Source organism: Aspergillus lucknowensis (assembly GCF_044049455.1).
Source record: "Aspergillus lucknowensis strain CBS 449.75 chromosome Unknown BJX67scaffold_45, whole genome shotgun sequence".
NCBI lineage: Eukaryota > Fungi > Ascomycota > Eurotiomycetes > Eurotiales > Aspergillaceae > Aspergillus > Aspergillus lucknowensis.
In genome coordinates, this window is record NW_027263589.1 from 88,892 (window position 1) to 111,861 (window position 22,970).

Sequence of the window (22,970 nt, forward strand, 5' to 3'; positions counted from 1 at the left end):
CTCTCGTGGCTATCCTGAACAGTGTTGGCTTTTCATTACTTTGACGACGAGATCCCATTTTGGATCTTTTGGGCAAGCCCAGCACACCTAACAACCCACAACGAGAAAGCTCACCGTTAACGACTTATACGATACCGACTGCACGGGCGACTTCTAAGAATGGACGCTAGACGACGCCTCCAGGCAATGCATTGCCTCGGGCGAGGGGCAAGGGCAGCTGGGATTGAGATTGTAAGGGGTCTCGTTATACATGCAACTCTAGTTCATCGCTCCACATGAGGTAGTATGTATTGATTGACTAGAGAGTTGACTTCCATCCACCCTCTTCCGCGAATATCTCGCCGACCGTCTTTGCCACGGAGAGGAGATGCTGATCGTGATATCGAGGTGCGACCAAGGTTAAACCGATAGGCAGGTTGTTCTCGCCGCCGAAGCCGGGGATATTCACGACAGGCGTATGGAGTGCCTACAGGACGGACCGTTATTAGCTTTCCGAAGCGAAAGAATGCGAACCGTGAAAGGGCGTACCGTCCACATGCTACAAAACGCAGCCTCTCCGGTCCACTCAATCCCAACAAGTGCCTCGCCGGGCACACTGGGCGTGATTAACGCTGCATACCTCCCGGCAATCTCATCGATCCGCGGTCGAAGCATGGCAATTCCATCATAGGCCTCAAGTAGCTGAGCGCGAGTGTATCCCTTCGTGTTCTTGACAAAGTCGACCAGCGACCCATGCACCTTCGACTTCTCCATCTGATATTCTGGGAATACCGAAACGCCGCCATCTCCGGACATGATTCTGGCGTGCCACTCAGGGATCTTGTTGAAGGCGTCTGGTAAATCTACCTCCTCCACGACGGCGCCATGTCGCTCGAGAATCTCCCGGGCCTTCTGCAGCGCAGAAACAGTCCCCGGCTCCGCAAGATTCCAAACAGGACCCTTGACAATCCCAAACTTCGCGCCGCTCACCCCTTCAAACTCCCTCTCTTGATCTGGCTCAGCGTGCGTAACCGTAACCGTAACCCCAAGAACACGCGCGAGAATGTCCAAATCCTCCACACACCGGGCAAAAACACCCACTGTATCCAAAATAAGCGAATGAATCCGCACCCCCTCCCGACTCAGCGCATTCCACGTCGGCTTGAGTGCATAAATCCCATTAAAGGACCCCGGACGAACCATGCTCCCGCCCGTCTGCGTGCCCAGCGCAACGGGAACCTGGAAGTCAGCGACTGCGGCGCCGGAGCCGGAGGACGAGCCGCCTGGTGTGTGGGCTTCGTTGTGCGGATTGCGTGTGGGCGGGCCGGCGGTTGTTGCGGCGAATTCGGTTGTTGCGGTTTTTCCTGGAGCCAGCATCAGTCATGGTGCCTTGTCTTATAATCAGGTTCTGTAGAGGGTTTTCTCAAAGATTTTGGGTCATGTACCGAAGATAAGGGCGCCTGCCGCGCGAAGGACAGCCACTGGGGCGGCGTCAACGGCGACGTGGCTGTTCTTGTATATGGGGGAGTTGTGTTCGGTTGGCATGTCTATCTCCGTTAGTAGATGGATGGGGAAATCACGACGAAGTCTCGGTGGGAGAGGTACCCTTGGTATGCATAATGTCTTTGATCCCAACGGGGAGACCGTGTAATGGCCCACGCTTGTCCACAGGGATCTCATCAAGTCGACGAGCCTGTTCGAGGACAAGCTCTGGGTCCAGATATGCCCATGCTTTCACCGCGGCATTGCGAGACTCGATCCGGGAGAGGAGGGAGCGGGCGTATGCTTCGACGGTGAGTTTGTTGGAGCGGATGAGGTCGAGGGCTTTTGTTGCCGTGAGCCTACACGGCTCTTGTTCTGCCATTGTCTGTCTGTGTCTGGCGGTTGTGTCTGGGTGAGGAGGGGCTGATTCTGATCAGAACGAGAGCCTGAGGTTTCTCCAACTTCGCTCGGAACTCCTCCGACGCGGTTCCCTCCACCAGAGCAAAACAGCTGGAGTAATACATTATGATCCCGATCAGGTCGATGAACCCCTCGAGCTTCGTCCACCATCACCCACTGTTTCGAGAGTTAGCTGACTCGATGCTGGCAAACTTCAGGACCTGTACTCGAGATCGAGACCCCCAAAGTCGTCCACAACGTACCCTTCACGCTGCGCTTGTCGGATCCATCTGGGCCCAGCCGCACAAGCCTCAGTTGACACCCACCAGACGATCCACAGCTAGTTATTTTCCTTGCGATTCGAACCAGCTAGCGCGCGCAGCTGACCACCCGTGGCACATGAAGACAACCGACCGTGTCACAGACCAGGCTTCAGTCTGTCTCGGCAGTCGGAACTTGGATCTGTGATGATCCAATCCTCTTCCATCGCTGGCTCGGTGGAGGTGAGGCTCCATTCAAATCAAACTCCGAAAAGTAAGAATGCCTCCAGGCAAATCACATTTCTCCCAGAGCAATGTGGCATGCGCCGAATCAATAGCGCCATGTCTGTGCCCACACAGATCGACAAACACATTGGGAGATCACCCAATTGTTTGCTGTGCTTTCGCCCCTGCATGCCCCATGGGAAGAGGGATTGTCAGGGTCGAATACTTCCTGGGAGAGATAAAACCAAGATCCCTGCCGCCGATATGGCTCTTCCCGTAGTGCGAGCGAACGCCAGCTTCAGAAGACCATGGCACCCCTTCACCTCGGTCTCCTCGCGACTCTCGGGGCTCACGCCCTCGCCCTTGCATTTACCCGTCGTGCGTCGATTGCTTCGATCACCGACTCGGAATGGGATGCGTTCAACGCGACTGTCTCGGGCCGCCTGCGCAACGGCGAGCCCATGCTCGCGCCCTGCTACACGCGGTACAACGGCGAAGCCCAAGAGCCGGACCTAGAGCAGTGCTCCGTGCTCCAGAAGGACGGCGGCGATCTCACCTATGCCACAGGGCAGTTCGGAATGTACGTCAATTCGCAGTGGGGTGCGTGTCAGGCCACGGGGCAAACCTGTACATTCGGACCGATCCGGCCGGACATTCTGACGCCGATTCTTGATACATGCGAGCAAGGGAGTGTGCCGACGAAGTATGTTGACGCGCAGAGTGTGGAGGATGTGCAGAGGACGTTGGTCTTTGCAGGGGAGAATAGTCTGCGTCTTGTGATAAAGAATACCGGGCATGATTATGAGGGGAGGAGTTCGGCGCCGGATTCGCTGGCTTTATGGTATCGTCGCTCTCAAACTTCTTACATTAAATGATGTGTTCTGATCACCATGCTAGGACGCACAACATGCAACCACCGATTGAATTCAACGAGGAGTTCGTCCCCGAAGGTTGTTCCGAGTCCGGCGGCGACTCGATCACCTTCGGTGCCGGCGAGCAATTCGGTAGAATCTACGACTTCGTCGAGGCACGCGGGTATCGCATTGTCGGCGGCAGTTCCATCACTGTCGGTGCAGCTGGAGGCTGGATCACCGGCGGCGGGCACAGTCTCCTTACCAACGAACTCGGTAGCCACCACCGCCCTCCGATTCCCTAGATGACGCTAACAAGACAGGCCTCGGCGTCGACAACGTGCAACAACTCAAAGCCGTCCTTCCCAACGGCACACACGTCACCGCGAACCGCTGCCAGAACCAGGACCTCTTCTTCGCCCTCCGCGGCGGCGGCGGGGGCACCTTCGCCGTGATCACGGAAATGACTTCGCGCGTGTACCCGAAGAAAGAAATGCAATTCGTAGAGATCAGCTTTGCCAATATCGGAGTCGGGGCTCAGCGTAGACTCATGGACATCTTTGTCTCGAACGGCGAGAAATGGGCGGCCGAGGGCTGGGGCGGGTACATCTACTGCTTCAGCATCGGGACGGGGATCTTTATCGGAACAAGCCTGCTAAACTACGACGAAGCCGTGGAATCAATGAAGCCGCTCTCGGACTTCGCAACACACCTCAACATCGGCGTCGTCAACGTCACAACAACAGACTCCTTCCGCGCCGGCCTGCAAGCCTTCGTCGAAACCCAGGAGATCGGCATCTTCCCAGGCTCTGCATGGGCCCTCTCCAGCCGCATCGTCAAGCACGACTCCTTCGCCCCGGAAAAGCAGCAAGAGCTCTCCTCCATCCTCTCCAACTTCCTAAACGTGCAGCAGGAGCTCCTCGAGCCCTCCCTGCAGATCCTCGTCCTCTGCCTCACAATGCCCGCTGTCTACTCGCAGAGCATGCCGGAATCCGACCTCCCTGGTGGCCCGGGCCACGCCTCGATCTCGCCTCACTGGCGCGACGGCGTCTGGCAGGCCCTCCACTTCCGGGCGTACAGCGGCTCGATCAAGGATCCGGAGCTTGTGCGGAAGATTGCGCAGAACGCACACGACGCGATGAATCCGTTGCGGGCGTTTACTCCCGACTCTGGGGCGTATATCAATGAGGCGGATCCGTGGGAGCCCGATTACATCAATTCGTTCTGGGGGCAGGAGAATTACGAGCGGTTGCTAAGGATTAAGCGCGAGGTTGACCCGGAGAATCTGCTGATGGTGAGGAAGGGGGTTGGGTGGGATGAGAATGATGGGCGGTTTAGCTGTTATCCGGATGTTGATGAATCTTGAGCACCTGGCTGTCTCAAAAGACTTCGATTGTGGGTTCTTCTGAGGTGTATATATATATATATAAGGAGATCATTTTTAATTGACTTGGATACAACGCTTGATCCGTCCCTACAGGTCCCTCACTTGCTACATATCCTAATGCTCTGATACCTATGACCACAAGGTGTAGAAAACAGGTCTCCTAAGCCCTGTCTTCAACTTGGCTGATGGATGAATTTGCCAGCCACTCGATATAGTTTACAGGGCAAGCAATGCACGCAGTCCGCGACTAGTCGGGCACATTTAGCATGATTCGCTATGTGACCACACGCAAAAATCCCGTGGTATCGGTCCACACCTGGCTGCGGCGTTAGGACGTATCCACTCGGGGAACAAAGACCGTCCTTGTTCAAACGAATAAGTAAATTTATTGATAGCGATTTATTGATCTAGCTTGTATTCTAGTACTGCATTCAGTCTATCATGGAGGACAGCACCCATTTCTGCCAGCGAGGGGCTGACGTCCGCGACTCCATCAAACACTCTGATAGCCAATTTGAGGCCCTCAAAGACACCGTGCGGCGCCACAGCACATACAGAAGATTTGGCCAGTCCGGCCAATGCTGCCATTGAAGTAGTAAACACACTTTAGTAAAAGCCAACCTCGTCAGCAGTTGTAACCAAACGGATGCTGCGATACCTCACCTTGCACACAATGTCCAGAGATTCGGCTTACAAACAGCGTCCGCCGCAGCAGCGCTGGCGACAAACTTGGCATAGCTGCTAAAGAATAATCTGCAGTGTCCGAAAAGTTCTACATTGGCGTCCTCTTCAGTAAGAGCTTCATAAATTGCTGGCCAATAGATTGACGCCTTGAATGCGTAGTACTGTGCGCGCAAGAATGCCCGCTGCATCGAGTTGGGATGCCAGCGGGGACGGGATCCGCGGCCTCGCCATAACCCCCCACGGCCACCTCAAAACCACAATTGGCGCCGCCCTGCACCACATCCCCATAAAACTCATGGTAAGTGTAACCCCTCAGACCCTAGAAGACAGAGTAGCCTCGCACCCCGTCACGCGCGAGGAGTTCCTCGCGCACCATAATACTGCGAATGCTGCGACTAACTACCCAGTCATACCGCGGACAGGCGATGTCTCGCGGGGATTCTGGATTCACGGGGGGTATTTGATGTGGGGGCATGGCAACAACAACCAAGGCAACGATTCCTCAAATCAACCTTGTGACTGCAGCATCTCGGCTGGACGGGTGAGACGAAAACTAGAAGTACGCAATTGCAAGACTAATCAATGTAATTTATGCGCCGCTTTTAGCTCATACCGAGATGGCCTTGCTTCAGCTTCAGCAGCCGCGATCATTCCGATTATTTCGACTGCTGGCTCTCTCAGACCTTGTCCTGGACGTCGCCCATCAATTATCTGCTTCTTCCTCTTCTTCGACGCGACTAGATTATTGCAAATATAACTGAGAGAAGCGCAAAGACACTGCTGATCCCCACCAATCCACGGACTGCTTCTGGATGATGATGGCGATGCTGATAGTGCGGAAAAACCAAGTTGAGCAGAAATAGAATTCGCATTTCCAGTTATCGAGCAAATCATGGCTGTCGATAGTTCAGCAATCTCGACTAGTTTATACCACACGAACCTTTCGCTAAATTTACTCTAATCCAAACACATTATTGTACAAGCATTTTTATTATACTCGCCGCCTCCTACTTACCCCTGAAAGATCTGACCATATCAAAGAAAAGCCAGTAGCTCTAACAAATTATTCATTCATATACCTGAAGATAAAATCATTGTTTTCTTCAGTGTAGAATCCCGAGAAATAGTCGTTGAATAATAATTCCGTTCTGGATCTGTGCCTCGTCTTCAAGTCACGGAACGTGCGAAAGAATCGTCCAAGTACAATATATAATTCGCTATACGCAAGCCTATTACTGTTAGTCACTACCTCAAAAAAAAAACAAGGTCTATCCCACGTACGACATCCCAATACACTGTGTTGAGCCTTTTCCGAAAGAGAACAAGTACTTATCCATGGTTTTGGACTGGACTGGGTCAATCCAGCGAGAAGGGTTGAACTCCTCAGGATTTGGAAATATACTATCGTTGTAGTTGACCGTCCAAGGACTCATACTGACTATCGTCTTCTTGAAAGTTAGTGCTCGCTACCCTTTTAATCCAGATGTATAGGAGCTTACCCCCTCTGGTACATGATAGTTATGGAACTCTGCGTCTCCGCAGGGAACAATACGCGGAAGTCGACCAGGTACACCGGATGATAACCTGTGGGGCGTTGATAAAGGATCTCGACTGGGTATCAAGGGAGAAAGTCACCTTAGCGCCTCTTTAACAATTCCAGTCTAAGGACCGGTGAGCATATGTATCCGGGGGAATGCTCAAGTTAGACTTACAAGATATGGTAACGCTTTAAGAGACTTGTAATCCATGCTACTGTTCTGATCTGGAAAGGCAGTCTGCAATTCCTTTGACAGCGTGGCGTATATCTGGGCATTTCGGACAATATGATATGCGGCCCTTGTTAGTGCGTTTCCTGTTGTGTCCGCTGCAGCAGCAAGGATAACATAAGCTTCATCTTCAAGCTCTTGTACAGTGGGCACTGCTCCATTTTTGACAATTTCCGATCGCAGGAGTTGATCGAAGATCGTTGTTCGATCTATTGGCTCCTTGTTCTCCACCTTTTCCTTTATATGCAGTATCTGCCTCCGGCATTCCTATCCTATATTGTTAACTCTGAATTTCATAGGTTGTATTTTGGTGCCACAAATACCAAGCGGTGTATCATCATTTTTGACAACGACTTGCTTGTCAACTTTGCTAACCACAGCGGTGTTGCCAGCGCTATAGGCTGTAAAAGAGGAAACTGGTTGAAAACCCACACTCCGGGGCCGAGGGACCGGATCATGTCGAAAAATTCTATCCCAAAGTCTGGCCGTTCCAGAAAGTTATAGCACTTATCGAAGGAATAGTCGGTCACTACATCAATCGCAAGAGCTTGAAAGGCCTGTTGTAGATTGATTTCTCCAGTTGCTGCTAGTGATTGTCTGATGCGGCCAATGAGCAAGGTAACCTTCTGCTGTATGTGCTCCTCTAGTTCGGAAACCCTTTTTTGTGAAAAAAAGGGGTTCAAGACAGCTCGCTTGACACGATGGACGTGAGGGTCGCACGTCGTGAATGTTGCCTTTGGAGTCCCGAAACTATCGTAAAAGGACGGGTCTTTACCATAATTTGATCCAACAGAATATACCTTGTCGCAGTCATTAGGGTCGGACAAGTGAATCTCGCTGGGTGTAATTCGAACAACGGGCCCTACAAGCAAGACAACCTTAGTCGCCATCATTTCAGGTTGTCGCTTGAAAATTGAGTCTCCCCTACCGTACATTGCATGCAGCTTCGGAATCTGCAAGTAAAATCGGCCGCCATTCAAGTTATACCAGAATGAATAGAAATGAAACATGCGTCCCAGGAGTGGCCCCGGCACATTTGCCAAGGGATGAAAATAAATTCGATAGATTAAGACTGATATACCCCAGGCCACCAGGACTGGCAGGCATATGCCTAGCAATGACTGCAACATTTTAAGACTCTGTTTAAGTCTATGAGCGAAAAATCTGCGTTGCTTGGAGTGGAAAACTTGTCTTAAAGTATCCGAATCTTCATTAATTTTATCCACAGCAAGCGGATGCAACTCTATTATTTATAGCATGTAATTACTGTAAAGATACTGGAAATGGAATATTAGGGTGTGACTAATTAATATTCTAATTCTGCGCTTCTTATTATACGTAATATTATTTTTTTTATTGATTTTACTACTTTTTGGTGGAGATATGAAGCTTTTCTGATCCGGCGATGCTACCCGTCTTCCTTGACCCAGGAAACTTTAAGTAATCAGCAATAACCTTTTCCCCTAATTACGACAAGCAATGTATGGTCACATATTTGAGTGCATTGCCTCGCTAGGCACCCCTAGAATGTTACAAGGGTCGCTTGAGCGCGTCATACATTTAGTTCAATAAAGTTTAAATGTTGACTTACAATTTGAACGTCAAAAAGAAGGCTTGCTCCGCTAAAATTGGTAGAAATTACACTGTGTTTCACGATGGTGACAAGAGCAACATTGAACTGTGCTGAGCGTTTCGAGGCTGAGAGGCTCCAAGCTGAAGACGAGAGTGGCCAAATGATATCCTCTCGATACGAGGTGCCATATGAGAAGCAGTCGCCTTCTAAGGAAGACATACATACTATTTTCGAGCCTCTGAGTCGAGGGGATATATTGACCTTCTTCGAAAATGTGGCAGATGATGTTGATTGGATCGTGAAAGGTGAGTGAAAACTCAAGCCTTTAGAAATCTGTACTTATCAGCTACTCTAGGCACGTTCTTTGAGATGGCAGGCCACTATACATCCAAAAAAGACCTCCGCGAAAAAATGAAAGTTCTAAACACTGTTTTTGCCACCCCACTCAAGCTGGTTGTTAAACATATCTTACGGGACGGCTCACGTGCAGCCGTAGAGCTGAAAGCAGAAGACACCTATTGTAGGAACGGTCTACCCTTTACCAACGAATATGCTTGGATATGTCGCTTCGGCGGAGAGAATAAGATTGTGGAGGTGAGAGCTTACATGGATACGTTAGTTTCTGAATGATTTCCCTGATGCCTAGAAGCTAAACTTCTTGTTAGTGATTTTGTTACCCGCGCCATTGCACAGAACAAACAGTTGGCGTAAATACTAGAAGTGTTGCAATTCAACACTAATTTCATGAAACGTATATTGCTGTAAAGAGATAATTCCATGTGTATTGGAAAAGTTACTAGAATAAAAAGAAATATTTTTGGGTCTCGTTGCAATCAAAGCCCCAGTTCAACGGTACGATGTAGCGGTTGCGCTTGATTGGAATTATGGTTGCATCTGTAAAGCTCGTACTTCGTACCCTAAAAAGTCCTTCGTTTCGAATCGCCTGCATGCTTTATTCCTAGCTGAGCCCGTGTAGAATGTCCTTATGTAACGTATGTTTAACCTCGTATAAGCATCAGACGCGCTCCAGGAAGAGCTTCCGTTCTTCCCGAGTAATGCAAATGAGCGTTGGTGAGCACGAAGTTTTCGAGTAAAATGTACCTGGCCATTTCAGTTGCTTCAGAAGAAGTAAAACGTTAATTATAAAAGTTTATTGCACTTGGGAGGTGAGACGAAAGAGATCCTCGAAGCTGATAATGTAACGATATTCCATGGTAATCCCATTCCGGCGCGATGTAGTGTGGGGGAGTGACTTGGTTGACCTCATTCATCCTCTTCTATACTTAACCTGCACTAGTGAAAATACAACAGAGTTTTGGCATGTGGTAACTTTGCAATTCCTCGTCCCTCCCATCATTGCAGAAGTCATAAGCCACGGTAGTCTCCTTTCCTAACTTTTGATAGTACTTCACGCAACTCCTCCGCTCTAACATTATTAGTGCTGTTTGTCGGAGTACGACGCTCACCTCCCTTACAGATATAATCAGCCCCTATATATTATATGAAAAAACTGTTCCCTAGTCAAATTTCACTCATTTCAGACATGTCCGGTACAACCAAGTCACCCCGGAAGATCAAGGTCAAGTGGCCTCAACTCGATATTACTCTCACTGCGGTCATGAAGGATGAAGTTAACCCTCGCCTTGTGAAGTTATTATACGAACGCCTCCCATACCGTTCTCTCCAAAACCACGCCCTTGTTTCCGGCGATCACCTTTATCATCTTGTGCCATCCGAGAAATTGATCGTAAGAATATCCTAGCCTATCCGCCACAGGGGAAGAATTGATCTGAAGAAATTTGCCTACGCAGTACACCAAACCGAACTACATAGTTCCGAACAGGGTTACTGAGCCAGATGGGACTGTTTTCCTCTCTGGACTTCAGCACCTTGCCATAAAATATGGTCCGCTGACTGAATACCTTCCTGCTGCTCCCTGTGGCAACATTGTCGCTGAGGATATTGACAAACTTGTCAGAGCGGGAAATGCCATCTGGAATGCTTGCAATAATACTAAGGAGATTATTGAGGTCATTGTTTGGGATGCCTACGAGTCCGAACCCACCGAGCATCTGCCGCTTCCGCTGGAACGAATGGGCGTCAGTAAAGAGGTTATGCGTCTGGTAGAGACCATCCATGGTGAAGTACGATTTAACCCTGAACCGCTTATGCGCGAGCAATGAATTCATGCAATTTTAACGAGGGCTAAGAACTGACTGACTGTTTTTTCCCCCCTTAAGACTGAAAAGTCGTGGTCGGCAATTTCCCCAGATATTGGCCTCGTACACACTGGAGGGGCCCTCTCAGGTGCCGGATCCAAAAACTCCTACTTTTCCACCATGGTTTTTATCAATGGCGAGATCAGACCGCTGGGTTACAACGTCCTGAACAACATCCTGAAAGTGGCAGAGACTGAGCCTGATTTTGAGCTCCGCCATCTGGTAAAAATGTTTCGGATTTTTGCGTCCGTGCCGTCCGAGTTCGTTGGCTATGCAGGGGCGGATTTTCTCTACAGAATATTTCGGCAAATTGAGCATGCCATAGAAAAGAATGTGTCAACCAGCAACAATCAGGAGCAGGGTCGGGAGGATTTTTTGGCTATGATTGGTGCCTTCGCGAAGTATGTGAATCTCTTGAATGCTCAGAACCTGCATATATTTCCTTGGAAACTTGGGACGGAGTATCCTATCTTGCAAAATTAGGGGATATCCCATGGGAAGATTAATACGAAAAAGAGCAACCTACCTTAACTAATATTTAGCTGTTGGGCGTGATTTGGCTGCTTGAATATAGTTTACGTGGCTAGAGAAATTTACACCCTTCGGTAGTAATGTCCACTCCGTGGTGGTGGTTCAATATAGGGGTTTACCTTGATCAATTTCAGGTGCGGTAGACATTTTCCCCATCGCCGTGGTCCATACAATCACTATGTTGGACTTTCTGCGAATTGAATGGGCTTCTGTGATGTCTTGAAACCTTCAAACATCTCATCAGCAGCATCTGCATCCCCAGAGAACCTCAGCACGGCGTAGTCCATCTGCGGTCTTGTGGAAGCATCATCATTCATTGTGGTAAAAGGTTCATATAAAAAGAAAATAAAACCAAAATGTCGTTCTTCGAAGAATGATTAAAATAGCAGCGATAAGAAGACGAAGAGACAGGATCAACTGTATTCGTCTTGTCTCGTCCGCCTTGAGGACTCAAGTGACAAGTGCATGAGCTGCTGGTCGAACTATCGCCAAACCGTAATGTTATATCTAGGCCTTCTATTATAACATGATTTGGCAAAACATGCTGAGTACTTCGCATGAGAGTCGGTGAAAACAACGTTCTAGCTTGTTCCAGGCCCACCTACTCTCGGGCCTCCGAGAAACACGATGGAGGCGGAGCAAGTCCAGTCGTGGTGTATTTCGCGCCTCTACGTGGTGGCTAGGCCATTGCGTATGACTTCAGTATATCAGCTCGATTTAGAAGTTGATGATTTCTATTATAAGCTGCGTGAATATCCCACCACTGTCCAACTGCAAGAGTTAGGCAATCTACTGTACTAATATCATCCATACATTTTGCTGTTTCATAATGCGTCTAAGATTGTTTCTAACCCCGGTTGCCTTTTTCTTTTTTACTTCCCTTTCATTTCGTGCCGCATATCTGGGCCACTGACGTATTTTACCTCAGTCGACTATGGTCTGGGACGACGAGTATTATGTGCCGTACAGTGACCATGAAAAGACCAAACTCAACCCCTTCCAGGTTTTCGATGTCGTCAAGTCCTCGGAGACAGAAGGCCTTCAATCAGATTGAATTTGGTGTGGAGCTGAGGATCATTGCCTCCACTCGTGGCTTTGGCGCAGCTACCTTGGCCGAAGTATGTTCTACGGGGGATATCTCGCCACCTATGTTACATGTGGGTGGACTAAAGTGTGACCTTTCGTGCTACACTGTACTCTATATGGTTCAACCAATACTAGAATTTTTAGCCCTTTAATATGGATTCCATTATCTAGCATTGAGATACGGGTTGAATGACTGTAGACTGACGTTTGGTCATGAAGATGATCACACGACATAGAGGTCTCATAAAGCCTAGAACTCTTTCTACTTGCTCTGTAGGGTATAAAAGGACATATTAAGGCTAGTCGACATCAAAACAAGAAGATTCAGATATTCAGCTGACAGCAATCGAGAGAATAGTTAACCTATCGAAGCTCACTATGAAGTCGCCACTTTATCTTCTCACTGCGATTCTTCCCTTTACTCTTGCTCTTCCATCTGAGGAAATTGAAGATAATGTTCACTCTCTTGAGGAAAGGGCATCGAAATGCAAATCCAATCACGAAATCAAATATTACAAGTGGCCTTGTCAGCAAACCGGGAAATATAATCCAAATGAAAATGTCGAATATCAGTGCAAGTGGAGGTAGCTAGCCCTACACACTAATAAACATTAAACATATTTTTTACTAAATACTTGACAGTGATGGGGACTGGTATAAGACTTCTAAAAATTGGTGGGTGAAGGGAAGTGACGTCCCAAACAAGTGCAGTATGTCATCTCTTCAAATATTATCTTTTGAAAAGAAGTTATCTTACACAATCTATAGAAAAAAACCTGCCAAACTGCAAACCAACTTGCTAATCACATACGGCCCTACGCAAGTTGCAAGGTAGGAGGTTGCAATCCCATGTGGATTTTACGGACTAGAACACTAAACGCTCCTTCTGTTTATAAAACAAGAAAATTCTGCTTTCTTGGAGTGATATTCATCTTCTAACACCAAACGCCTCTTTTTATTCATGAAAAAGTGGAAATTTCTTTCACTTGGAGTGATATTCCATGTCTAGTCTTTAGGAGGCTGATATGCGACAAATACAGCTGAGGAAGCGCAAAATCATAGGTACCATCTTTAATCTGGGTGCTTCTAGTCCTAGTTTAATATTACCACCCTCTTTTCTTGCTCAGATGGTTGGCATTGCTTGTAACCTGCCCTGACTTGTTCAAAATTTAACTATATAAAGCTGCGAGCCGGAAATACAACAAAGAGTTATCTTATTATACATTTCTTCTGTGTATGCTCTTTTGAGTCGGGTGTATAGCAATATAGTTGTGAATGAAAGCTGATGTGAGAAAATTAATTTAACAAACCCAACCTGGTGGAAGGTCTTGGCAGGTAACTCAAACAGAAGGCAGGCCACGGAGTATAAGGTTTTAAATAACATTGTTGTCATGGCCCCTAATGCTATCCAGCGGGATTCAGGCGGCCAGTGCCTGAGCCGAATTTCGTTCTCTTATGACTACGACCACAAGAAGCTAGAAGACCAGCGTTGCTTGTCTCTTGTATAAACAGCGCAAGGTAATGCTTTTCGCGCTTATGAGTTATGGCAATCGTCATCGGTACCATTGGATAGATATAGAAAGGTAGAATTTCCCATAGCAAGAATAATAGCAGCTCGCTTCCTATTCGATAAATCGGCTATAGTTGGGGTGAGTATCATGTCCAAGGTATCAGATCAATGTTCCGCAGCGTACAATCCATGTTTACATTAGATCACTCGCAATCTTCTAGTCCACAAGTAATTATAGTCCGGCATTGCGTCTTTGACCCATTTTTCCATTCGCTTCGCCAGACTTTCACCAAACTCCACTTCCCACTTTGCTCTTTCCAACGTGATATCCACAGTATCTGGGGTTCTCTCTTTAAGAAGAGAGGTTGAACGGTTTAGAGTTGCCATCATTACCGCTTCGGGGCTTTTATGGACGGCTCCGTTCACGAAATGAGGTGACATTTCCGGCTGCCATGTAAACTTCACCCTTTCTGGACTCATATCCATGAGCTCACAGTATTTCAAGACAATCTCCGGATGGTGGATGACATCCTGAGCATCCAGAAGTATTGGAAAGCAAATACCATTATTTTGCCCCGGATTTGACTGCACCTGTTCACAGTACCAATCGTATAGAAGTCTAGTCCATGCGAGCGTAGAGTGCAACTCCAACATTGGCTGAATTATGTCGGGCTCAGCAAATCCTTCTTTCTCCAGGTCCAGCAGGGCCCGATAGTAAGATGGGAATACCAACGCAGGGTGGCGTATAAGGAATGTCAGTGTCCACGTCTCCAGGTAAGCGTCTGGAAATATCGTAATATTCTTTGGTGAAAATTTTCCGGCCGCGCCGTATGAGTTTGGAACCTGAATACTAAGTCGAGAAGATGCTTGACAGTCATGATTCGAAAGGTACTGAGCGACTGCAGCTGGATCCGCCAGCCACATGGTATGTTCTTTTGCGAAAAATATTTTGCCTTGATAGCTCGCAGATTGTGACATGGCTTCGAAGTAATCAAAGTTCCGTTGGAAGGCTTGACGGATTTCCACGGTTTCTTCGGGACTCCACTGCTCTATCGGCCTGCACCTGGATACAGTCTTGCGCTCTTTCATGAAGGCATCCCAAAAGAAATAACCACCACTTTCGTTCGAGACGACGTTTGGTTGATTTTCAAGGGCGAGCATCTTTATGAACAAATTAGATGCCGTTCGAGGGTACGTAATCAATAATACACGCTTTGCTGACTGTGAGTGCGCCGGAAGGAATGCATGATTGCTTGGAGACATTTCCGCAATAATTCATAGAAGAGTATCTGGACTTTGGGACGAAAGATATTTGTGAAAGGATCGATGGAAAAACAGGCGGAGGAAGTATGTAAACCTAAAGATAAGCTGCATGTCAGCGTTGGCCTGTTCGGAGCGAAGGAGACCTACCTTAGTGACGGCATTGCTACCTTAGCAAGTGGAGCACTGTTATGATATTGGAGCTTTTGCTTTGTGAGCTCATTCCGTTTCACGTTGGGGGGTCAGTCATGCCGACACCACAATCCAATGTGCGGGTCTGGTATGTAGCACTTAAGGGTTGATCCAAGGGTATTCCACAACCGGACAGATTGTGTGTCACCTCGTCTTGCCATCCACTCGACTCAATTATCCATCATTCAATACTGCCTTGTCAGAAAATGTTGTCGAAGTAACCACACGGTAACCACAGCACTGCTCGGTCAACCCTAATTCCGGGTTTCCGGGTGGATTGTGGCGTGTAGTATGTAGCATGAGTATTCCATGGTTCTTGACTTCATGTCGTTAAGTTCAGCTCCGCCTGACTTTTCCGCCAATAATCATGCGTTGAGTGCAACCTCTACCAAGGCTTTCCTCAGTACCTTAACTGGGGTTCACCGCGGTTTCTTTTTCATCGGAAGCGAGATTGCTTCTCGGAATTCTCAAGTACCTACAGATCTGTCAATTTCAGTGGCGAAAGAAAGGATTGTCTGATGTAAGAACATGTATCAGAACCCTCCCCGTTTGCACCCTTACGACTTGTGATCGCTTCGACCTCAATCGTATATCAGAAAAGACAAGAAAAACGACAAGAAGCATCAACGGCCTGGATTTTCTACAACATAAGAGGAGTTTCAGCCCTGTTGCATCGGATTTCTGTTTCATCATGTTGCGTGGTATATCCAGTCAAAGATTACGTTTAGGGACTGAGTCTTGATGTAATTTCAACAGGCAGATCCCATTCAGTTTCAGCGCTAACTACTCCTACTAATACTCTCAAATATGGAATTACATATCATACTATCTCTCTTTAGCATCTTTCTCTACTCGTTCAGAGCGCTTTTTGCAAGACTCATACTCGAGCATAGTGATTGCATATCTTCAAAATCGCCATGGCCCTAGACCGGAACATCAGCCTAAAATCCAATAGAAATTTTCTACTGGGATTAGCTTGTATCGTGGCATTAATCGACATGATAGATTGCGCAACTTGGACTTCCTTCCAATCTGTCGGTGTTTCTCTGTTTAGTAGTTTCCTTGAAGCTGTGCTGACTTCTATTACGTTGAACAAGCGGCCAGATATTCGTGCTCCAGTCCTTGAAATTAGCATCAAACATGACAGCCTCATCAGTCCAGGCTATATTTTCCTTGCCCCTTACGCGGGAGATGCGCCAGGGCCCTATATCTATGACAATAACGCTGTATGTCCACTGTCCCTGACCCGTATACTTAGCCGCTCTGACGTACAAAGAATCTTATATGGAGCGGCGCTGATGGCTCAATCACGGACATTTTCCATAATCTCCATGTTTGCCCTTATGACGGATCAGACCATCTCTGCTTTTTCCAAGGAACTATGCTGGAGGGGTATGCGAGGGGTCGCCATCTAATTTTAGACAGCAGCTACAAACCCACGACTTCCGTGCAAAGTGGTGGCGGGTTAGTTGAGAGCGACATGCATGAGACGGCGGTTGTTGATGGGAAAAGAATGCTCATAACCGTCTATCAACCACGGTCTTACAACTTGGAGGCATACGGGATAACCCCTGGGCCCGGCTGGGTTATAGATGGCGTCTTCCAAGAGATTGATATAAAAACCGGACAGGTTCTCTTCGAATGGAAATCACTTGATCATGTTCCCCCGTCAGCATCCTACACCCCTCCGAATATGAACGATTTGATCGGCGATGGCCTGAGCAACGAGACTGCTTGGGATTATTTCCATATTAACTCAGTCGACAAGAATACCGACGGTGACTATCTAGTGTCAGCCAGACATACCAGCTGCATCTACAAGATATCCGGTAAAGATGGATCAGTCATATGGCAATTGGGCGGAACTCAGTCTTCTATACACCTGACGAATTACAATTTCTCCTCCCAGCACGACGCCCGTTTCCGCGAGGAGAACGATACTACGACAGTGCTTTCTTTGTTTGACAACGGAAGCAACAAATATAGAAACACGTCGTTGAGCTCAAGCGGGATGAGTGTCTACATTGACCGCAAAACTAATTCTTCGACCATGATTAAACAATACCATGCTCCAGGCGCTGGCCTACAGTCATGGAGCCAGGGGAACATGCAAATTCTGCCAAATAAGAACGTCGTCATAGGATGGGGCAACAAACCTTCAATCTCTGAGCATCTTGAGGATGGTACCCCGGTATTCTTCGCTACAGTGGCCGATTCAATCTCCATGAATTACCGTGTGTTCAAATCCAATTGGACCGGGAGGCCAGCTGAACCTCCCACCCTGCGAACATACAGCCCGTCTCCAAACTCAGCCACTACATTTTGGGTGAGCTGGAACGGAGCTACAGACGTTGATTACTGGAATATCTACGCTACCACATCTACGTCGGAACAATTTATGCCCTTGACTAAAGCGGACAATCTCGGCTTTCAGACTACTTATGTTAGCACAAGTTACCATCCCCAAGCGTTTGCAGAGGCCATTGGAAAGGACGGGACGAGCCTGGCAAACTCTTCCATAGTCACTACCTCTTCAATTGTGTCGGGGAATGAATAGAGATACCCCAAAGTTTCAAGCAGATGGTCACTGATCTAAACTTTCAAACGGCGCATAAGCCTATCAGCTGCGAAGTCAAGTGCCAACAAAACCATCTTCTCTTTTAACACACTTTCGCCCTTCCTGGTGATAATACGTAGCCATAAGGTTTACTGTCATGAATAAGAGCAGTGTACTATCTTGGGTCCCAACCAGCGGTAGTGCTCAAAGTTACTATTACCCTCCACTTTTCCGCATTCATGTAATACACTTGACGACATTTAAGGAAAGAATCCAGCTCATATACGTCATGAGAGTATTTTGTGGATGTTGGGGCCTTGTTACTCTAAATGTCCGTGGGATCAGGGATTTTGTTTCCAAGTGAGAAATTCCCTGGTGCCAGTGAACTATGCCTTTAAAGCTGTCCAGGTTGTTGAATAACAGTGACTATTTTTTTTCGAGGGCATTCATTTCGTGATCATAGTCATATAGAATCCTTTATCCATATGCTTCGCACCATTAGAATGCATGCTCCGAACTCCACATTAACAGCATATCTCGCCTTTCTCACATTCGTGTCTTATTAAGGTTTGAGGACCCAGTATTAAGTGGGTCTAGAAACCCTAAAAAGTTTCCAGAGGTTCTAGAGAAGGGCTGTATGATGTTCGCAGCAGCATTGAATCTAAATCTATCCTAACCATGGGGTTGAAACCAAATAATTGCGGCAGCTTCAGTAGATTTACCTTGCATCCACTTATGTTTCCACTTTTTATAAAAACGAGGATGTGACACTCACAGTAGCAATCCAACAGCGTATGCTATAAGCCATGGGCCGGTCAGAGAACGTGGCAGTAGTCCTAGCAGCTGCGCTTTCCTTGCCACTTACATAATTACTCTTCCTAAGTACGGATAGCCTTATATAATTGCGAGTATGTGTTGTACGGCTGATCTTTTAAATCTTCCCAGGATCATCCTTCACGCAGAGTGTCACGAAAGCACATGGCTTTCAGAGTTCGTTTCCACATGCGGAAGACTATCGGATGATGCTAGATTAGCGCCAGTAATATCGTCCTTCACTAAATTTACCAAACACAGGAAGTCAAGGTCTTGCAGTACCCCAGCAGAAATAGTCAACCCAGGACATGCCATATCGTGGTTAAGAAGTCGTGCGGGCTTTAAACCCACCTCATGCCACCTCTTGTCACAAGTTGGCTGGCCACCCTAACAATACATGTTCCATAAATAAGGGAAAGTTTCGAGACTTCACGTTTGATACTGGTTCCGAATTCAGCTTAAGACGCCATGACCCAGATAATATGCGGCTGATGACCTCAGGTCTCCTCCTCAAGGTTCCAAGGTAGGCGTGTCAATGCATACGCTAGCTCGATCAAATGCATGGCTTGCATAATGTGTCAAACTGAGATCAAGCTTAGAATCATGTATCAATACAGTATTTCTTGGTGTAATAGAGGGTATCCAAGAAGACACCGAGGCTCGAGGAAAGAGTATGTTACAATACTAACTTCAATGAGATACTTCATTCATATGTATCCAGAGGCTTATCCAAGGTCTCTTGTTATAATTTCTGAGTTAATAGGTTGCCAAAATATGGTCTAGATACTCTGTTTATAGAGCTCCAGAGATCTGCAGCGTACCCCGTCTTTTCTCTATAATGAGTAACGAAATTAACTATTATGATCATCCAGACCCGTCGCCAACAAGCTGCAAAATCCATGACACAATAACCCTTTGTGCATTGTCTCCACTATTTCATCTCCTGACCTATTACAACAAGACCTGATTGGATGCCATGCAGTTGCGAACAATCTCTCTCTCTCCTTGCTAAGGGGGACACTGTGGCGTGAGCGGGCTAGAATCAAATAGACACATTATCTCTTGATAGGAAAGAATATGTAATGAGTTCATAGTGATACTAGAGGTGACGTCCACGGCCGCCTGATCGGCCAGCAACTATCGAACTGCGTCCTTATTTCAATGCTCATTCTTCCTGGGAAACATCAAGAGCACCGGGAAATCAAGTCGTGAACAGAGCTCCCAGAACAACCTTACTTCAGGAGAATTTTTCAGTTCTACAAGCAGACAGCCGGAGTCTTCGAAATGAAGTCTATGTTTTATATGCTCACTGCGTTTCTCCCCGTTGCTGTTCTAGCAACGCCGAGTGCGGAGCGTGTTGTTGACGATGACGAACTCGAATTCGAGCCTGTGAGAAAGCAAGAGTTTACTCCTTGCACGATCCGCAAAGATCAAGTTGTTCCATGGTGGAGAATACCTTGCGCAGTAGGTAACTCTGCAGCCGGTACATACAAAACCGGTGGTGGACCGAAGAAGATAAATATATGCAAAGTCGGTAAATGCGGCGCGGAGTAAGTCACTGTTGATATCCAGTTTACGTGATTACAGTTATCCCCTCGAGCATCTTTTATTCGACAAGGACTTGAGCGGATCTTAGCTAATGCCATGGCAGTGAATGGGTTAGAGCTAAGAATGGAAGATATGTCAAAATAAGTGATTTGGATGACTCCCCTGATTGCCCTTTGAACAGTGAGTGCCCTATGCATTTAACATACATTCTGGGGGCATACCCAAGTGCTTTCGCAACTCTTCGCTAAGATTTTGCTATATCTAGATCTTGATAATTGTCTCTAAGAGGAAAATGGGAAGAGAGAACACTAAGTACTTTCCAAGGTCAATCTTCTTCTCAAGCTGGGGGGATTTTTTTATGTATGGTGGTTGAATTTACATTTGACTGCTGCTGAACGGTTGGAAAGTAGGGGGAAATAACGTTAACAAAAGGGTTCAAAATACAGACTGGCTGCTGAATCCAGCCCTGTTAAACCGGTAGGTGCCTTGCTTAGTATATATTCGCTCGTTTTTCTATATGTCAAGGTAAAGGAAATATTATCCCTAAAATAAAAGTTACCATTGGTATGGTTTATTATTAGTGTCTGTAAAATTAAACTCAGCAATCCATTCGTGAATCTGGTTATGCCAGAAAACGCACGGATCTCGGAGCTTGGTACGGGCCCTGGTAAAATGTGGTTCGCGGAATTGTACGTAGTCAATGTCATACCTGTGCCAAGACTATATGCGACTCTGCCTGTAGATCCTTGTGGGTATGTGTCCGCTGGGAAGAAGCTGTCCCATCGGTTACGGCTAAATTCAGCTGCTGCAAGCTCAATTCAGTCGCAATACTACATTTACTCAAAAAGTTTCCATTGCAACCCAAGGCGCCTTGCCCTCACGTCCAGGCCGGCTCGTATTATTCTCGTCAATTGGAACCGTTCCGGACCAAAACACCTCCGTGATATTACCGGGGAATCCCTTTGCTTGAAGAGCGACGGGTCGTTGCGTCCGATTTGTCATGTCTCTGCTAGATGCATGGCCCCACGACTTTGCGGACCAGCTCGTGCATCCAGAGCTATACTAAAATTAAAGATCATACGGCAGGTACCGTCATAGTACACGAAGAGATTTTAGAATTATTCATCCAGTTTCGTGCGAGGCTGAGTGAAACAGTGAACAGTACACCTCCGTATAGGTCTCGCTCGGCCGCGCAGTGAACAACTTTGGGGCAGGCATTGCGAGAAGGAACAGACTGGCAGAATCACTGGGTTTCATTGCTGTTAGCTCTGGGTGAACGCGGATGCAACAACAAAAGTAGAAGCCTGATATAAGATGATCTGCAAGCCAAGGTTCCCCAAGGGAAACAGCCGACGACCTCAACTAAAGCAATACCTTATACCAGCCAGCCATCGCAGAGACACGCGACAGTGGTCTAAATGGCTTATGCAAGAGACCAAACTCAAAACATTGCTCGATTGGGATGGTGGGATTGGTCGAAGTAAATTAGATTGAGCTGACGGGGCTAAAGGAGTGTTTTCGTAAGTGACCAGGATTGCATGTTAGGGAAGGTAATTCGCGGAAACAATCTGGCTCTTCCCGATGTAGAGCACGAGTAAGCAACGAAAAGCGACGCAAAGTCCTGACCTGTCCTCGGATCAGATGCGAGGGATTTTTCCACCCCTTGGGTGCCCCTTTCCATTTGCGGCGATGTGTAAGATCTCTATTTGCCCGAAGAATGGCTATCCAAGCTGAATAACTAGTATTCATCGTGTGGTTCGCGTAGTATCCTAGTGATAGGAGAACGGGCTTCTCCGCAATTGCGGACAAGATTTCTAAATACATGATGATTGTCTCCCAGCTCCACTACCAAGTACACATTGGGTATGTGATAGTGAACTGCCCGCTTCGGAATGAAGGTGGTGGTAGATTTCTTCCTGCACAATACATGAAAATTCCCTGGCCTGACCCATCCAAGGTCTCTTTGTTGCCTGCCAAAGTTATTCTCAATCATGCAGTATTCGATGGTCACATCAGCTAGAAATATACCTTCGTACTCCTGTGGATAAGGGGCACCGCAGTAGATACTAGCAATCAATGCAAGCTTGATGCTTGCACTGCTGGCCTATAGGCTGGCGGTAGTACCTACTGTACCCCCTTCCTCAATTATAGCATCTAGAACAAAATCTCACGATATTTTCGCATCCTCCTCCTCACGTACGTATTCGCGTCGTCCTATTGCCTACCATGTTATTTTTGAGTCACTTATAGTATTCATCGAGCGTCGCCCAGCGGGCTTAGCTTTGTAGAAAGGACGCAGATAGTAGCGATCATAGGTTCGGTGCAGCTTTCCGGTCGTATATCAGGAAACGTAGCGAAGAGCAACAAAAACTAGGGTAGGCTTTCGTGCAGGATTGCTCTACTAGGGAGCTGAGTCGGGGCAGACGTCAAGGTAACGCCTCTCGCGGATGTATCCACTCTCTCCGCGGTCTCAACCTTTTCCCCGGGTTTTACCCCAGGTTTCTCCACCCTTCGGCCGCATATGACGGAAACAGAGCTCCCGCGATCAACTTATATCAATAGGTCGAGTCTCCGGTGGAAATTCAATGAAAGTACAGCTGGGCGAAGGAAACTAGCTGATCATCTCATCTTGCCATCTTTCTTCTGCA

The 22,970-nt window shown here is 47.4% G+C and overlaps 8 protein-coding genes across 8 annotated transcripts; 5 read left to right on the top strand and 3 right to left on the bottom strand.

Annotated features, from left to right (window-relative positions):
* Window positions 1–148: 148 nt before the first annotated feature.
* On the bottom strand, window positions 149–2,167 carry BJX67DRAFT_362190 (amidase). The gene is made up of 5 exons (XM_071029966.1): window positions 2,124–2,167; window positions 1,585–2,037; window positions 1,425–1,526; window positions 529–1,343; window positions 149–466 (listed from the first exon to the last, which is right to left on the bottom strand). Exons 2-5 carry the CDS (start codon window positions 1,841–1,843, stop codon window positions 299–301), a joined length of 1,344 nt encoding a protein of 447 aa, XP_070882967.1. The 5' UTR covers window positions 1,844–2,037; window positions 2,124–2,167; the 3' UTR covers window positions 149–298.
* Window positions 1,984–4,651, top strand: BJX67DRAFT_362191 (uncharacterized protein). The gene is made up of 4 exons (XM_071029967.1): window positions 1,984–2,000; window positions 2,079–3,186; window positions 3,243–3,472; window positions 3,520–4,651. Exons 2-4 carry the CDS (start codon window positions 2,654–2,656, stop codon window positions 4,560–4,562), a joined length of 1,806 nt encoding a protein of 601 aa, XP_070882968.1. The 5' UTR covers window positions 1,984–2,000; window positions 2,079–2,653; the 3' UTR covers window positions 4,563–4,651.
* A 1,527-nt stretch (window positions 4,652–6,178) lies between these two features.
* BJX67DRAFT_390274 (cytochrome P450) lies at window positions 6,179–8,163 on the bottom strand (the record flags this gene model as incomplete). Its single annotated transcript, XM_071034619.1, has 7 exons — window positions 6,179–6,496; window positions 6,549–6,712; window positions 6,767–6,851; window positions 6,903–6,928; window positions 6,980–7,300; window positions 7,357–7,895; window positions 7,962–8,163. 7 exons carry the CDS (start codon window positions 8,161–8,163, stop codon window positions 6,331–6,333), a joined length of 1,503 nt encoding a protein of 500 aa, XP_070882969.1. The 3' UTR covers window positions 6,179–6,330.
* A 525-nt stretch (window positions 8,164–8,688) lies between these two features.
* BJX67DRAFT_384172 (nuclear transport factor 2 family protein) lies at window positions 8,689–9,236 on the top strand (the record flags this gene model as incomplete). The annotated part of the gene is made up of 2 exons (XM_071033612.1): window positions 8,689–8,911; window positions 8,962–9,236. The coding sequence occupies 2 exons, from the start codon at window positions 8,689–8,691 to the stop codon at window positions 9,234–9,236; spliced, it is 498 nt and encodes a 165-aa protein (XP_070882970.1).
* A 913-nt stretch (window positions 9,237–10,149) lies between these two features.
* Window positions 10,150–11,816, top strand: BJX67DRAFT_390276 (cucumopine synthase; the record flags this gene model as incomplete). The annotated part of the gene is made up of 3 exons (XM_071034620.1): window positions 10,150–10,353; window positions 10,418–10,750; window positions 10,847–11,816. The coding sequence occupies 3 exons, from the start codon at window positions 10,150–10,152 to the stop codon at window positions 11,306–11,308; spliced, it is 999 nt and encodes a 332-aa protein (XP_070882971.1). The 3' UTR covers window positions 11,309–11,816.
* Window positions 11,817–12,769: 953 nt separating this feature from the next.
* On the top strand, window positions 12,770–13,568 carry BJX67DRAFT_362194 (uncharacterized protein). Its single transcript, XM_071029968.1, has 4 exons — window positions 12,770–13,026; window positions 13,085–13,152; window positions 13,211–13,273; window positions 13,345–13,568. The coding sequence occupies exons 1-3, from the start codon at window positions 12,821–12,823 to the stop codon at window positions 13,243–13,245; spliced, it is 309 nt and encodes a 102-aa protein (XP_070882972.1). The 5' UTR covers window positions 12,770–12,820; the 3' UTR covers window positions 13,246–13,273; window positions 13,345–13,568.
* A 582-nt stretch (window positions 13,569–14,150) lies between these two features.
* Window positions 14,151–15,215, bottom strand: BJX67DRAFT_390278 (uncharacterized protein; the record flags this gene model as incomplete). Its single annotated transcript, XM_071034621.1, has 1 exon — window positions 14,151–15,215. The coding sequence occupies one exon, from the start codon at window positions 15,213–15,215 to the stop codon at window positions 14,151–14,153; it is 1,065 nt and encodes a 354-aa protein (XP_070882973.1).
* A 1,106-nt stretch (window positions 15,216–16,321) lies between these two features.
* On the top strand, window positions 16,322–17,961 carry BJX67DRAFT_374167 (arylsulfotransferase family protein; the record flags this gene model as incomplete). Its single annotated transcript, XM_071031515.1, has 3 exons — window positions 16,322–16,438; window positions 16,502–16,630; window positions 16,681–17,961. 3 exons carry the CDS (start codon window positions 16,322–16,324, stop codon window positions 17,959–17,961), a joined length of 1,527 nt encoding a protein of 508 aa, XP_070882974.1.
* Window positions 17,962–22,970: the final 5,009 nt, after the last annotated feature.